The following is a 14,141-nucleotide window of genomic DNA, read 5'->3' as shown; positions in this document are numbered from 1 at the left end:
GATTGGTAGACTCATCCTGTGGAATTTGGGGGAGGGGATTGAGGGTGGGAAGTGATGGGTAAATGTGAAGCAGCTGAACTTGCTAAAGATTGAGTCTGGAGGTTTGAGAAGGTGGCTGTGCTGATGCCCATGGGAAAGCACAGAGTCCCAAACCTGCTCAGGGCCCCTCAATCTGATATGTCCAAACTGAGATCATGACTTTTCTTGCCTCCTCACTACCAAGTCTGGTCTTCTTCCTCTTGTTGGTCCCATCCCCCCCCTCCCCCCGGTAAGGGCCACCACCATCCATCCAGGCATCCAAGCCAGTAAGCTGGGTGGCATCCTGGATGGCTCCCTCCCTTAAACTCTCCACCTCCCCTCCACCCCCATCTCCAATCCTCTAAGTATCTTTCTGATCCATTTACTTCTCTTCAAATCCCCAGTCACCACTGAGTCCAAGCCACCCTCACCTCTCCCCTAGACAGCTGCTCTCCCTACCCCCACTCTGCAACAACAGTCTACTCTGGCAGCAGCCAGGGTCATTTTTTTTTTTTTTTTTTTTGCTATTTCTTGGGCCGCTCCCGCGGCAAATGGAGGTTCCCAGGCTCGGGGTCTAATCGGAGCTGTAGCCAAGGGCCTACACCAGAGCCACAGCAACGCGGGATCCAAGCCGTGTCTGCAACCCACACCACAGCTCGCGGCAACGCCGGATCATTAACCCACTGAGCAAGGGCAGGGACCGAACCCGCAACCTCATGGTTCCTAGTCGGATTCGTTAACCACTGTGCCACGATGGGAACTCCAAGTTGAGTATCTTTTCATGTACTATTTGCCATTTATACATCTATGTTGAGTCTCTTGCATCTTTTGCTCATTAAAAAAACTGGATTATTACTGAATTTAAAGAGTTTTTAGAGGAGTTCTCGTCGTGGCACAGTGGAGGAGAATCTGACTAGGAACCATGAGGTTTTGGGTTCAATCCCTGGCCTTGCTCAATGGGCTAAGGATCCGGTGTTGCTGTGAGTTGTAGGTTGCAGATGCGGCTCAGATCTGGCGTTGCTGGGGCTCTGGCGTAGGAACTCCCAGGGTCATTGTTTTTAAAGGTTGATCTGCTTTAGCCTTTCCCTAACACACTTTTATGTCCTAAGTGGTCTGGCCCCTGCTGACTCCTCCATCTGACCCAGCCCATAGCCCTCCAGGTCTCTCAGCTTCAACCATACTTTCTCCTGACCCACTCACAAAGGTGCATGATTTTTTACTCATTCATTTGTCAGTCTTCAGTTCATCCATTCAAACTGCTGTGGGCCAACCCTATGCCAACTGCTGGGTTTGGGATGTTGAAATTGGCAGGCCCAGCCCAGTGCTCAAGGAATTCACACTGCAGTGTGGAGGTGAAGTCATAAAACAAGTCCACTGAGCTATAGTACATGATTGTTCCTTCTGCCTGAAAAAGATTTCCTTCAAACTTCAGTTCAAGAAATGATTACAGGAGTTCCCGTTATGGTGCAGCAGAAACAAATCCGACTAGAAACCATGAGGTTGCAGGTTCGATCTCTGGCCTCACTCAGTGGGATGGGGATTGACGTTGCCGTGAGCTGTGGTGTAGGTTGCAGACGCGACTTGGATCTGGCATTGCTGTGGCTCTGGCATAGGCTGGCAGCAATAGCTCCGATTGGACCCCTGGTCTGGAACCTCCATATGCCACAGTGTGGCCCTAAAAAGACAAAAAAAAAAAGAGAGAGAGAGAGAAATGATTGCAGCCTCACCTGGATGCCCAGGCTGAACCTGGTGACCTTTCTACATGGCACTGATCTCACTTGGCAAGCATAACTTGTTAGTATGCCTCACTGATTAATGGCCATCTCCCTCTTTATCTCTAAGCTCCATGGGGGCAGGGCTTTGTCTGTCTTGTTCACTCTGTGCCTCCAGGGCATGGCACTGGCCTTGCCACATGCAGGCCCACTCTAAATGCCTGTAGAGTGAAAAAAGATCTGACAAAAAGAAAATCAGAGGAGGTGGAGAGCAGAGAGCAGAGGACAGAACCATGGGAAACCTCAAACCTGAAGGGACCATGAGACATCAAAAAAGAACAGGAGTAGACAGGGAAGGCAGAAGAACCAGGAAAGGTCTAGAAACAAGAAAGGAGAGGATTCCCCAGAGGGAAGAAGGCCACGGAGGGGAAGAGGGATGAGTGGAGACTAAGAAAAGCATTTAGAGAATCTCAGATATTTTCTAGGAAGCTTTCTTGGGGGCAGGTGGGACCAAGTAACTATTGGGGTGGGGGAAGAGGGTTAGGAATAAGCAAGCACTAGGCTTCTAGAATATTATCTAGAATTTCTTAACTTCCCAGAGACTTGATATCTTTAAGTGTAAAAAGGATGATAATAGTACCAGCCTCACAGGGTTGATGTAAGGATTAAATGCGCCAATGTGCTCATCGATGGAAGCAGGATGGGGATTAACTGGGAAGGGGCATGAATTAACTTTTGGGGTAATACTGTTATAAACAAGATCACAGGCCCAAAATGGAGTCACTTATGCTAAGCCCCAAGTCACTAAAAGGAAACAATTAGTTTAGCCTCTCCCAGACTTGGAATCTTAAATCAGTCAATCAGGAATCACCTGATCAGCACTAGTGAGGGAATATGCCTGTCAAATCCTGGCCATCCCTTAAAGGACAGTGATCTTGCCACAACCAATCCACTTTTTGCTAGTTTAACTTCCTTGTTCCTGTTCCCTTCTGACTACAAAAGTTTTTGATTTTGTACAGCTCCTAGGAACACCTTTCCATCTGCTGGATGAGATGCTGTCCAAATTCTGAATCATTGAATAAATCCAATAAGATCTTTAAAATCTACTCAGTTAAATTTTTTTTTAACAGATTCAGTCATAGTGTTGGGATCCGAAGGAAACCTCTGATGGCTTTGGTGACCCCCAAAACACACAAACACTTTGAATTCTCTTTGTCACCATTTCCAAAGGCCATAGGTAAGTTCCTCTTGATTCTGAGCTCCACTCTCTTTGTGTCAAGCTTCTGATTTAATTCTGGTCCAAGGCAGGTCAGCCCTGAGCTAGCAGGTGGTTCCACCCAGTTTGTTTACTGGAATAGCAGGCAACACTTCATCCTGTCTACAAGCACTTATATGAATTATGGATTCCTAAAACTCTCAGAAACGTAGAAACTAACCCAAATGTTTTTCAAATTCCTGTGATCTGAGATAATCTTTGGTAAATTAAAACTAGTTTAAGTTTGGTGGTTTAATTAAAATAGGTATGTCTTCAGAGTTATCAGCATTAAAAATGCAGGCATGCAAGTTTTATTCTGAGTTCAGTAGCCAAATAAGTTCATATTGTTTCTGTTACAAAATTGGATATAGGCCAAAAAATCTTACATTTCAATGGGATGGATTGCAGGACCTTCAGAAAGACACTCTTGGACTGTAGGAATATATGAACACACACACACACACACACACACACACACACACACACACACACAGCAAGGATTTGCAACTTTTGGTTTTCTTAGACAAATGTTCTAGGAAAGGGAGGTGTTGACTGGAACAGCGATAAATTCTATTTGCAGCGGTGAACTCTCGTAGGTGGACTTGTTAAGGGGGCTGGGTCTTTCTAGGGACACTGCCTTAAGCTGATAGAAACCATGCCAGAATTTGGACAAGTCACTGCAGGGGTTTGAATGGAGTCCTTCTGAGAGTTCTTTGTAGTTCTCAACATGCAAGTTGAAGTGTTTAGGGATGAAATATACTGATATCTTCAATTTATCTTGCAACGCATGAAAAAAAATAGATTCTGCTTAATGCATATATTAACCATCATATGATAAAGAAAAGTAACAGATGTTACTTTTAGAATCTAGTCTGCCACTGGCTCCCACAGTTAGAATGTGAGCTCTGGGAGGACAGCGATTTTGTCGGCCTAGTACATGGTTAGCAGTCAATAAATATCTGTGGAGCGAAGGAACAACACTTGCAAATTCCTTAGAAGTTCGCGCTCAATACACGGAAGCGGTCAGGATTCTATTGTTGCGGGCAACCCGGAAGTTCTTCCCGTGGAACCAAAGCTGAGGGTGCGCGCGCAGGTCTGGCGCAGTCGCTCTGGCCGCCTCGGCTCCTTGGTAGGTCTTCCGGAGCCCAGAGCATGCGCGGGTCTGCGCCGCGGGTATCGCTATGGCAGCGGCGTCGCGATGGGTCGGGCCTGTGAGCTGGCGCGCAGGCCCCGCGATCTCAGCCGCCGAGGGCACCCTAGCCTCTCGGGCATGAGCGGTGTCCCCTGCTGCCGTTCGCTGGCCCACCCGCCGCTGCCGCCGCATCGCGACTGTGGGTTCGTGCCGGGATCATGCCCCTGACCGCCTACTGCTACCAACGTGTTGTGGGCAGAGGCAGCTACGGGGAGGTGACGCTTGTGAGGCACCGGCGGGACGGCAGGCAGGTCCGCGGGGTTGGGGCCCGGCAGGGCACGGGGACAGACAGGGATTCGCCAAGGGTGCCGTTCAAGGGCTGGGCCCTGCTTGTCTGAAGGGAACGCACCTCGGATGGTACTTCCTCAGGGAAATCATCCCAGACCACCAAGACTAGGCCAGGCCTTCCTGTCATAATATGCGCCCCTAAATTCCCCGGAATTCTTTGGTCTGCACACTTTCCCCTCACTCTGACAGTTCGTGCATTCCCAGCATCGAACGGCGGCGCCTGGCAAGTATTCCTTCTTCCTACCTGGAGACCGCTGGACTCACTCAAAACTCAGCTCATCACCTTCCCTCCAAACATCTCTTACGGTCACCATTTCAGGGATTAGTTCACCACCAACCAGCCAGTTACCCAAGCTGGACATGAGTCATTCTGGGATCCCACCTCCCTTTCCGCACTCCCACCCCCTTAACGTCTGTCCACTAAGCCATCTGGCTTTTTCTTCATCTCCACAGGCACCTCCCCCCATCCAGGACATCATTATCTCTAGCTAAGCTATAGCCATGGCCTCCCAGCTTGCCCTGCCACTTGACAGCCCTTTAGCAATTCACTTTCATTGCAGTCTCATTGATCATTCTAAAACTTGCCTCTAATATGGCACTTTGTCCCATTACCTTCAGGAGAATGAGCCAGTTATTTAATGTAGTTTATAAATACAGTGACCATATAATGTATTGTACAAACTGAGACAGTATAGAAACGAAAAAGAGTCACTATTAATAATTACACCAGGACAATGGAACTACCCCATGCAAACTGAAAAGAGATGTCCAAATAAGTTTAAGGTCCTCGCCCCTCTTCTTTCTCAGGTGCTGGTCATTCCGCCTGGAACACAAGCTCAGGCATAAGAGATTTATCCAGTGGGCAATGGGGAGGTGGGGGGGGGTACTGGATTTTTGGAGCTGAGGATGGGATACTGGCTGTAATAATAGCCCCTCACATTTGAACAGTAGGTTACATTTACAAAGCACATTTATGCTTTGTTACAAAACACATTTATGATTGTGTTTGTTGAATAATGAATTGTATGGTCTGTCAGTTGATTGAAGCCAGTTTTACGTGTTAGAGGACATTGATTTTTTTTGTTTAAACGAGGATAATTTTGGATGTTGAGGATAAGTGATTTTTAGCCTTATTGGACCACAGATCCCTTTAAGTTTCTCATGTAATCCATGGACCCATTCTGTCTGTAGATGTATGTTCAAACCATGTTAGATGCACCTTTGTAGGGAGGATTTAGAGGTTAAAGAGCTTGTACCATAGATTTTATGATTGATTCAGTGTATGTTAACATGGACTCATTTTTAGCCATTAATGAAATTGTAAAGTGCAGATGCAAAGTATGCTTTTTGTGACCCCTACCCTGGTATAAGTTTAACCTATAAAAAGTATCGTTAGTGATAAATCTTTTTCCCAATTTTGTGCTTTGCAAATAACAAAATGAATAGGTTATGTGGCAGTCTCCAGAAGGTTGGTTTTGAGGATGCTCAGAACTCTTAAATACTTTTGAACCTATCAATATTGTATGTTTGTTTGCATATTGTGAAAACATGTGTTTTTTTTGTAGTATGTCATCAAAAAGCTGAACCTCCAAAATGCCTCCAGCAGAGAGCGGCGAGCTGCTGAACAGGAAGCTCAGCTCTTGTCTCAGCTGAAGCACCCTAATATTGTCACCTACAAGGAGTCGTGGGAGGGAGGGGACGGTCTGCTGTACATCGTCATGGGATTCTGTGAAGGAGGTGATCTGTACCGAAAGCTCAAAGAGCAGAAAGGGAGACTTCTGCCTGAGAGTCAGGTGGTTGAGTGGTTTGTTCAGATCGCCATGGCTCTGCAGGTACTGTCAGGACTCAGAGCATCCCACTTGCTCCACAGTGACTGGGGCATGGCTGATGGGTTTTTAGGAAAATGCTTCCCCAAGTGCTTACATGAAAAAAAAAAAATTCTTTTAGAAATTCGTTTATGAACTGGACCTAGTCCTTCTTGCCATAGGACTGGAATAGTTCTGCATAAGTGATATCTCTATTGAAGCAGTCATGGATTTTGTCTAATTGCCCAGAAAGCCAGTTCTCTACTCATTTAATACTTAGAGCAAAATCCATTTTAAGGGCCCTGAATTGACAAAGAGCAGAGAATGACCATGTTTGTTATCAGGTGGTCAGCTATGTCATAATGAAAGATGGTTGGGCTAATTAATATGCCTAGACTGTGGGGCTTTGGGCTTTAGCTTTGCTGTGTAAGAGTGGAAATGAGAAACACATTTATGTTTTAATATACACATATTCAAGATGAAACTGTTTATGAAATACCACTTTGGGATTGGGCAGACTTGTCCAGAATTAATTGACCTAGTTTAAATCCTAGGGAACTCGTTCTAAATAAAAGTGATTGATCTTTTATAGTGGAAGATATTAAACTGAAGATTTCATGAGTATGAGAGGACTATGCATCTGACCTTATATAAGTCATCTTCCTACCTTCGTTAGGAGTTTGTAAGCATGTTTTAAAACTGGATCCATATTATGCTAGATGGTACAGTTGTCATGGTACCAAGGAACAGTTGTGAAGGAAGCTGGGCAAATTAATTCATGGAGCTTAATTTCTCACTTTGGAAAGTTGTAAATATGGACTTTTTATTTAGAGATGATAAAATAGTAGTATTTTGACATATAGGTAGCAAAGGCACTTTAACTTATACAATTGTTTTTTGTTTTTTGTTTTTTTTTTTTTGTCTTTTGTTGTTGTTGCTATTTCTTGGGCCGCTCCCGCGGCATATGGAGGTTCTCAGGTTAGGGGTTGAATCGGAGCTGTAGCCACCGGCCTACGCCAGAGCCACAGCAACGCGGGGTCCGAGCCGCGTCTGCAACCTACACCACAGCTCATGGCAACGCCGGATCGTTAACCCACTGAGCAAGGGCAGGGACCGAACCCGCAACCTCATGGTTCCTAGTCGGATTCGTTAACCACTGCGCCACGACGGGAACTCCCATAACTTATACAATTGTTGATGGTATATAAGAAGTCAGGAATAAATGAGTATATTTATATTTAATAAAATTTTATTTCTTTCCTCAGTATTTACATGAAAAACACATTCTTCACCGAGATCTGAAAACTCAAAATGTCTTCCTAACAAGAACAAACATCATCAAAGTGGGTGACCTAGGAATTGCCCGAGTGCTTGAGAACCACTGTGACATGGCCAGCACCCTCATTGGGACACCCTACTACATGAGCCCTGAATTGTTCTCAAACAAACCCTATAACTATAAGGTAGGATTGGACTGTGTATGCCAGCTCACCTTATCTCTAGGACAGTATTCATCATTTCAGAATCCATCTGAATAGTAAATTAAAAGAATTCCCTGTGAATTGCTTTAAGGAAATTTTTTTAAGAGGAAAAAATATAAATAAGGCATTCTCCATGTAACCATTTACTATTTTTCTTTTCTAGTCTGATGTCTGGGCTCTGGGATGCTGTGTTTATGAAATGGCCACCCTGAAGCATGCTTTCAATGCAAAAGACATGAATTCTTTAGTTTATCGGATTATTGAAGGAAAGGTAAAGAATATTCTGGAACTAATTGTTTTTAATATTTGGAGCAAGGTTAAATTAATGCAGCTTTGTAAGTAGTTACTGGCAGAAAGGAATAATCATTGATGTTGGTGGATAAGAATGGTGGGGAGTTCCTGTCATGGTGCAGCAGAAACGAAACCAACTAGGAACCATGAGGTTGCGGGTTTGATCCCTGGCCTCGCTCAGTGGGTTAAGGATCCGGTGTTGCCGTGTGCTGTGGTGTAGGTCGCAGACGCGGCTTGGATCCTGCATTGCTGTGGCTGTGGCGCAGGCTGGGCAGTTACAGCTCCGATTCAACCCCTGGCCTGGGAAACTCTATGTGCCTTGGGTGCGGCCTAAAAAGACAAAAGACAAAAAAAAAAAAAAAAAAAAAAAAAAAAAAAGAAAGAAAGAAAGAAAAAAAAAGAATGGTGTAGTAAGGATCCAGACTAGTATCCATGAGGATGCGGGTTTGAGCTCTGGTCTCACTCAGTGGGTTAAGGATCCGTTGTTGCTGTGAGCTGTGGTGTAGATCGCAAATGTGGCTTGGATCTCACATTGCTGTGGCTGTGGCGTAGGCTGGCAGCTGCAGCTCTGGTTCAACCCCTAGCCTGGGAACTTCCATATGCTGCATATGTGGAAAGAATGGTGGGTTCTGTCCATGGGATAGGTTGAACTGGAGAAGGGATTGATTGTTTCTTTTTCAAAAATTTTATTGGCATATAATTGACTTATCAAGTTGTGTTAATTTCAGGTGTATAGCAAAGAAAATAAGTTATACATATGCATACATACATTCCTTTTCATATTCTTTTCCCATAAATTACAACTCAGTACTGCGTAAATTTTCCTGGGCTATGTAGTAAGTCCCCATAACCTATGTATTCTAGATTGTAATAGTGTGTATATATCAATCCCAACCCCGAACCTTATTTATCCCCTGCCACACATTTCCCCTTTGGTAAACATAAGTTTGGTTTCAAAATCTTTGAGTCTGTTTCTGTTTTGGAAGTTCTGTTGTATCATTTCTGTTAGACTCTGCATATTAGCAATCTCATGTGATATTTGTCTGTTTGACTTTCTTCACTTAGTATGATAATTTGTAGGTCCATCCATGTTGTTGCAAATGGTGTTATTTAATGCTTTTTGTGGCTGAGTAATATTCCAATGTGTGTATGTGTATATATATATATATATACACATCTTCTTTATCCGGTCCTCTGTTGATGGACATTCAGCTTGCTTCCATGTCTTGGCTGTTGTAAATAGTGCTGCAGTGGACACTTGGATGCATGTATCTTTTCAATTTATGGTTTTTTCCAGATATAAGCCCACAAGTGGGATTGCTAGATCATATGGTAGTTCTATATTTAATTTTTTAAGGAACCTGCATACTGTTATCCATAGTGGTTGCACCAGCTTACATTCCCACCAATAGTTTAGGAGGGTTTGCTTTTCTCCACAGCTTCTCCAGCATTTATTGTTTGTAGACTTTGATGATGGCTGTTCTGACTGGTATGAGGTGATATCTCATTGTAGTTTTGATTTGCATTTCTCTAATAATTAGTGATGTTGAGCATCTTTTCATTTGCTTTTTGGCCATCTGTCTGTCTTCTTTGGAGAAATATCTGTTTAGATCATCTGACCATTTTTTAATTGGTCTGCTTGTTGCTTGTTTTTTTTTTTTAATATAAAGCTGTATGAGATGTTTGTATATTTTGGAGATTAATCCGTTGATGGTCACTTTGTTGGAAAAGATTTTTTTCCCATTCAGTGGGTTGTCTTTTCATTTTGTTCATGGTTTCCTTTCCTGTGCAAAAGCTTTTTTTTTTTTTTCTTCTTTTCAGGGCCACACTCAAGGCATATGGCAATTCCCGGGATAACCAGTTCCCATCGGAGTCGGCGACCTACACCACAGCTCATGGCAATGCCTGACCCACTGAGTGAGGCCAGGGATCGAACCCCCATCCTCATGGATACTAGTCAGGTTCATTTCCTCTGTGCCACAACAGGAGCTCCCAAAAGCTTTTACGTTTAATTTGGTCCCATTCGTTTTTATTTTCATTACTCTAGGAGGTGGATCAAAAAAGATACCACTATGATTTATGTCTGAGAGTGTCCTGACTATGTTTTCCTCTAGGAGTTTTATAGTATCTGGTCTAACATTTATGTCTTTAATACATTTTGAGTGTATTTTTGTGTATGGTGTTAGAGAGTGTTGTAATTTCATTCTTTTACATGTTGCTGTCCAGTTTTCACAGCACTACTTATTGAAGAGACTGTTTTTTCTCCAATGTATATTCTTTCCTCCTTTTTCGTATGTGACCATATGTGTGTGGGTTTATTTCTGGGTTTTCTGTCCTGCTCCACTGATCTATATGTCTGTTTTTGTGCCAATAGCATACAGTTTTTCATGAGGCACAATCAATGGCCTCTTTATTTATTCGTTTATTTTGGGGGGCCACATGTGGCATGTGGAAGTTCCCAGGCCAAGGATTGAACCTGAACTACGGCAGTGACCCAAGCTGATGTAGTGACAACACTTAACCCTCTCTGCCACAAGAGAACTCTAGTACCATACTGTTTTGATGACTGTAGCTTTGTAGTATAATCTGAATCCAGGAAGCCTGGTTCCACCAGGATTGTTTCTTAATGTTAATTAATAAATTGGTTTAGTGGCTCTGAAGAATTGACTTCTTGAAAACCACTACGTTGTAGCCACTACCTCTAGGGAAGATGCCCCTAGAGGCTGTTGGTAGCTTCTAATAAGCTTATGGTTAAACGAGCCCCCCCCTTTTTTTTTTTAGCAGCCACACCTGTGGCATATGAAAGTTCCGAGGCTAGGGGTAGAATTGGAGCCACAGCTGCTAGTCTACTGCACAGCTACAACAATGTGGAATCCAAGCCACAGCTGTGACCTACACCACAGCTTGCAGCAACACTGGATCCTTAACCCACTGAGCAAGGCCAGGGATCAAACCCACATCCTCATGGATACTAATCAGGTTCTTAACCCACTGAGCCCCAATGGGAACTCCTGAATGAGCCCCATTTAAAATGAGTCCACTTGTTGCTCCTTTGATAATCCTCATAATCACTAGTAACCAGTTTAAAATTGCAGAAAGCAGAGTTCTTGCTGTGGTGCAATGGGTTTAGCATCCCACTGCAGCAGCTCAAGTTGCTGCAGAGCTGAGGGTTTGATCCCTAGCCTTGTACAGATGGTTAAAGGATCTGGTGTAGGTTGCACCTGTGGCTCAGATTCAGTCCCTGGCCCAGGAACTTCCATATGCCTTGGGTGCAGCCATTTAAAAAAAAAAATTGCAGAAAGCATTGTGTATAATAGATGCTAAAATGATCAACATTCTATATCAATTTCATGAGGCTAGTTTCCCCCTGAAGTATAAGGCCCCCACACACCATTGAATTTTAAGACTATAAGCCACCTACTGATTTTAATATTATACCAGGACTCATTTAAGTTTTTAATTTTGAGAAATATTAAAAAACAAGGGGAGTTCCTGTCATGGCCCAGTAGTAACGAACCTGACTAGTATCCATGAGAATGCAGGTTCGATTCCTGGCCTCACTCAGTGGGTTAAGGATCTGGTGTTTCCATGAGCTGTGGTGTAGCTCACAGACACAGCTTGGAACCATTGTTGCTATGGCTGTGGTGTAGGCCAGCAGCTACAGCTCCTGTTTGACTCCTAGCCTGGGACCTTCCATATGCCACAGGTGCGGCCCTAAAAAGACAAAAAAATAAATTAAAAACAAAACACGTGCACACACAAGGAGTTCCTATCATGGCTCAGCAGAAATGAATCTGATTGTCATCCATGAGGACACAGGTTTGATCCCTGGCCTCGCTCAGTGGGTTCAGGATCTGGCGTTTACGTGGGCTGTGTTTTGAGTCACAGACCTGGCTTGGAACCTGCGTTGCTGTGGCTGTGGTGTAGGTCGAAGATGCGCTCTGATTCGACCCTTCGCCTGGGAACCTTCTTGATGAAAGATAAAAACAAAACAGGAGTTCCCATCATGGCTCAGTGGTTAACGAACCCAGCTAGCGTCCATGAGGTGGATGGATTCCATCCCTGGCCTCGCTCAGTGAGTTCGGGATCTGGCGTTGCCGTGAGCTGTGGTGTAGGTCGAAGATGCGGCTCGGATCTTGCATTGCTGTGGCTGTGGCATAGGTTGGCAGCTACAGCTCCGATTGGACCCCTAGCCTGGGAACCTCCATATGCCACAGGTGCAGCCCTAAAAGGTCAAAAACAAAACAAAACAAAAAACAACAGCAAAAAAACCCCACACAGAATGTAAAATTTGATTATAAATCCACTACTTAAAGAATCAAGCAAGAAAGGGGTGAAATTCCTCTCTGTTTCCATTTATTTCCATCCTCTGGAGATGACTACCGCTAACAGTTTGGTGTATAGTATTCCTGGCTTTTCCCTGTCTTTATACAGATATAGCTCTGGGTGTGTATGTTTAAAAAGTAACTGAAATGGTATCAGGCTATACACAATGGTACATCAACTTGCTTTTTTTTTTTTTTTTTTTTTTTTATCTTTTTAGGGCCACACTTGCGGCATATGGAGGCTCCCAGGCTAGGGGTCGAATCAGAGCTGTAGCTGCTGGCCTACAACACAGCCACGGCAATTCAGGATCCAAGCCACGTCTGTGACCTACACCACAGCCGGCTGGATCCTTAACCCACTGAGCAAGGCCAGGAATCAAACCTGCGTCCTCATGGATGCTAGTCAGATTTGTTTCTCCTGAGCCATGACGGGAGATCCCACAACTTGCTTTTCTGACTTATATACAAGGGACATCGTTCCAGGTAAGTACCTTCAAATCTTCTATTTTTTTTAAAGGCTGCCTAGTATTTTCTTAGAAGGGTGTACTATATTCTATTCCACAAGTACACCATGAATGGCCACTTGGTTGTTTCCACTTGTTTCCTGGTACATAAATCTTGAGGAACTCATGTTCTTTTTTTTTTTTTTTTTTTTTTTTTTTTTTTTGTCTTTTGTCTTTTTGTCTTTTGTTGTTGTTGTTGCTATTTCTTGGGCCGCTCCCGCGGCATATGGAGGTTCCCAGGCTAGGGGTTGAATCGGAGCCGTAGCCACCGGCCTACACCAGAGCCACAGCAATGCTGGATCCGAGCCGCGTCTGCAACCTACACCACAGCTCACGGCAACACCGGATCGTTAACCCACTGAGCAAGGGCAGGGACCGAACCCGCAACCTCATGGTTCCTAGTCGGATTCGTTAACCACTGCGCCACGATGGGAACTCTGGAACTCATGTTCTTATTTAGGAAGGGGAGAGTCCTCAAATAGGACTGCTGGTTTGAAGGATATACTTTTATAATCTTATGAACTTGATATTAGAATCAGGACACCAGGTGTGCCTCCTGTAGATTTATATGCTGGTTATTTTATGCTCCCGTGGATAAACATTTTAAATAAATATTGGGAAACCTCTACCTTCTTTTCTTCAGAAGACCATTAGTCATACCTGTGATATTATTTCTCTTTGTAGCTGCCACCAATGCCAAAAGATTATAGCCCAGAGCTGGCAGAACTGATAAGGACCATGCTGAGCAAAAGGCCTGAAGAAAGACCTTCTGTGAGGAGTATCCTGAGGCAGCCTTACATAAAGCACCAAATCTCCTTGTTTTTGGAGGCCACAAAGGCGTAAGATACTTCCCTTCCAAATAGCTGGGCTAAATATATAGATGGAATAAAAGAGGGTGGCTTCTATAATTTTCATGTGTGAGAATTTATGGTGAATTTATTTATTTGTTTATTTATTTGCTTTTTTACGGCCACACCTGTGGCATATGGAGGTTCCCAGGCTAGGGGTTGAATCAGAGCTGTAGCTGCCAGCCACAGCCACAGCCACAGCCATGCAGGATCTGAGCTACATCTGTGACCTATACCACAGCTCACAGCAACACTGGATCCTTAACCCACTGAGTGAGGCCAGGGATCAAACCTGCAACCTTATGGTTCCTAGTCAGATTCATTTCCATTTTGCCACGATGGGAACTCTGTGAATTTTTTTATAACATGAAGTAGAATTGCCTGAGTAGAACAAAATTTGCTTAATTGCTAAAATCATAAATC

The 14,141-nt window shown here is 44.0% G+C and overlaps 1 protein-coding gene across 17 annotated transcripts in view; it reads left to right on the top strand.

Moving 5' to 3' along the window:
• The window catches only part of NEK4 (NIMA related kinase 4), a 64,057-nt gene that overhangs the window by 18,952 nt on the left and 30,964 nt on the right, over positions 1 to 14,141 (top strand). For 7 of the 17 annotated variants that reach the window (XM_021068932.1, XM_021068931.1, XM_021068937.1 and 4 more), the window contains 5 exons: positions 2,861 to 2,967; positions 6,031 to 6,297; positions 7,536 to 7,733; positions 7,915 to 8,022; positions 13,555 to 13,709. In XM_021068932.1, the coding sequence (XP_020924591.1) occupies positions 6,184 to 6,297; positions 7,536 to 7,733; positions 7,915 to 8,022; positions 13,555 to 13,709 (575 nt within the window). In that variant the 5' untranslated portion in view covers positions 2,861 to 2,967; positions 6,031 to 6,183. The other 10 variants (XM_021068945.1, XM_021068930.1, XM_021068940.1 and 7 more) reach the window with 9 other exon arrangements.

Source organism: Sus scrofa, chromosome 13 (genome assembly GCF_000003025.6).
Source record: "Sus scrofa isolate TJ Tabasco breed Duroc chromosome 13, Sscrofa11.1, whole genome shotgun sequence".
Taxonomy (NCBI): domain Eukaryota; kingdom Metazoa; phylum Chordata; class Mammalia; order Artiodactyla; family Suidae; genus Sus; species Sus scrofa.
This window is presented reverse-complemented; position numbering and strand designations above follow the sequence as displayed.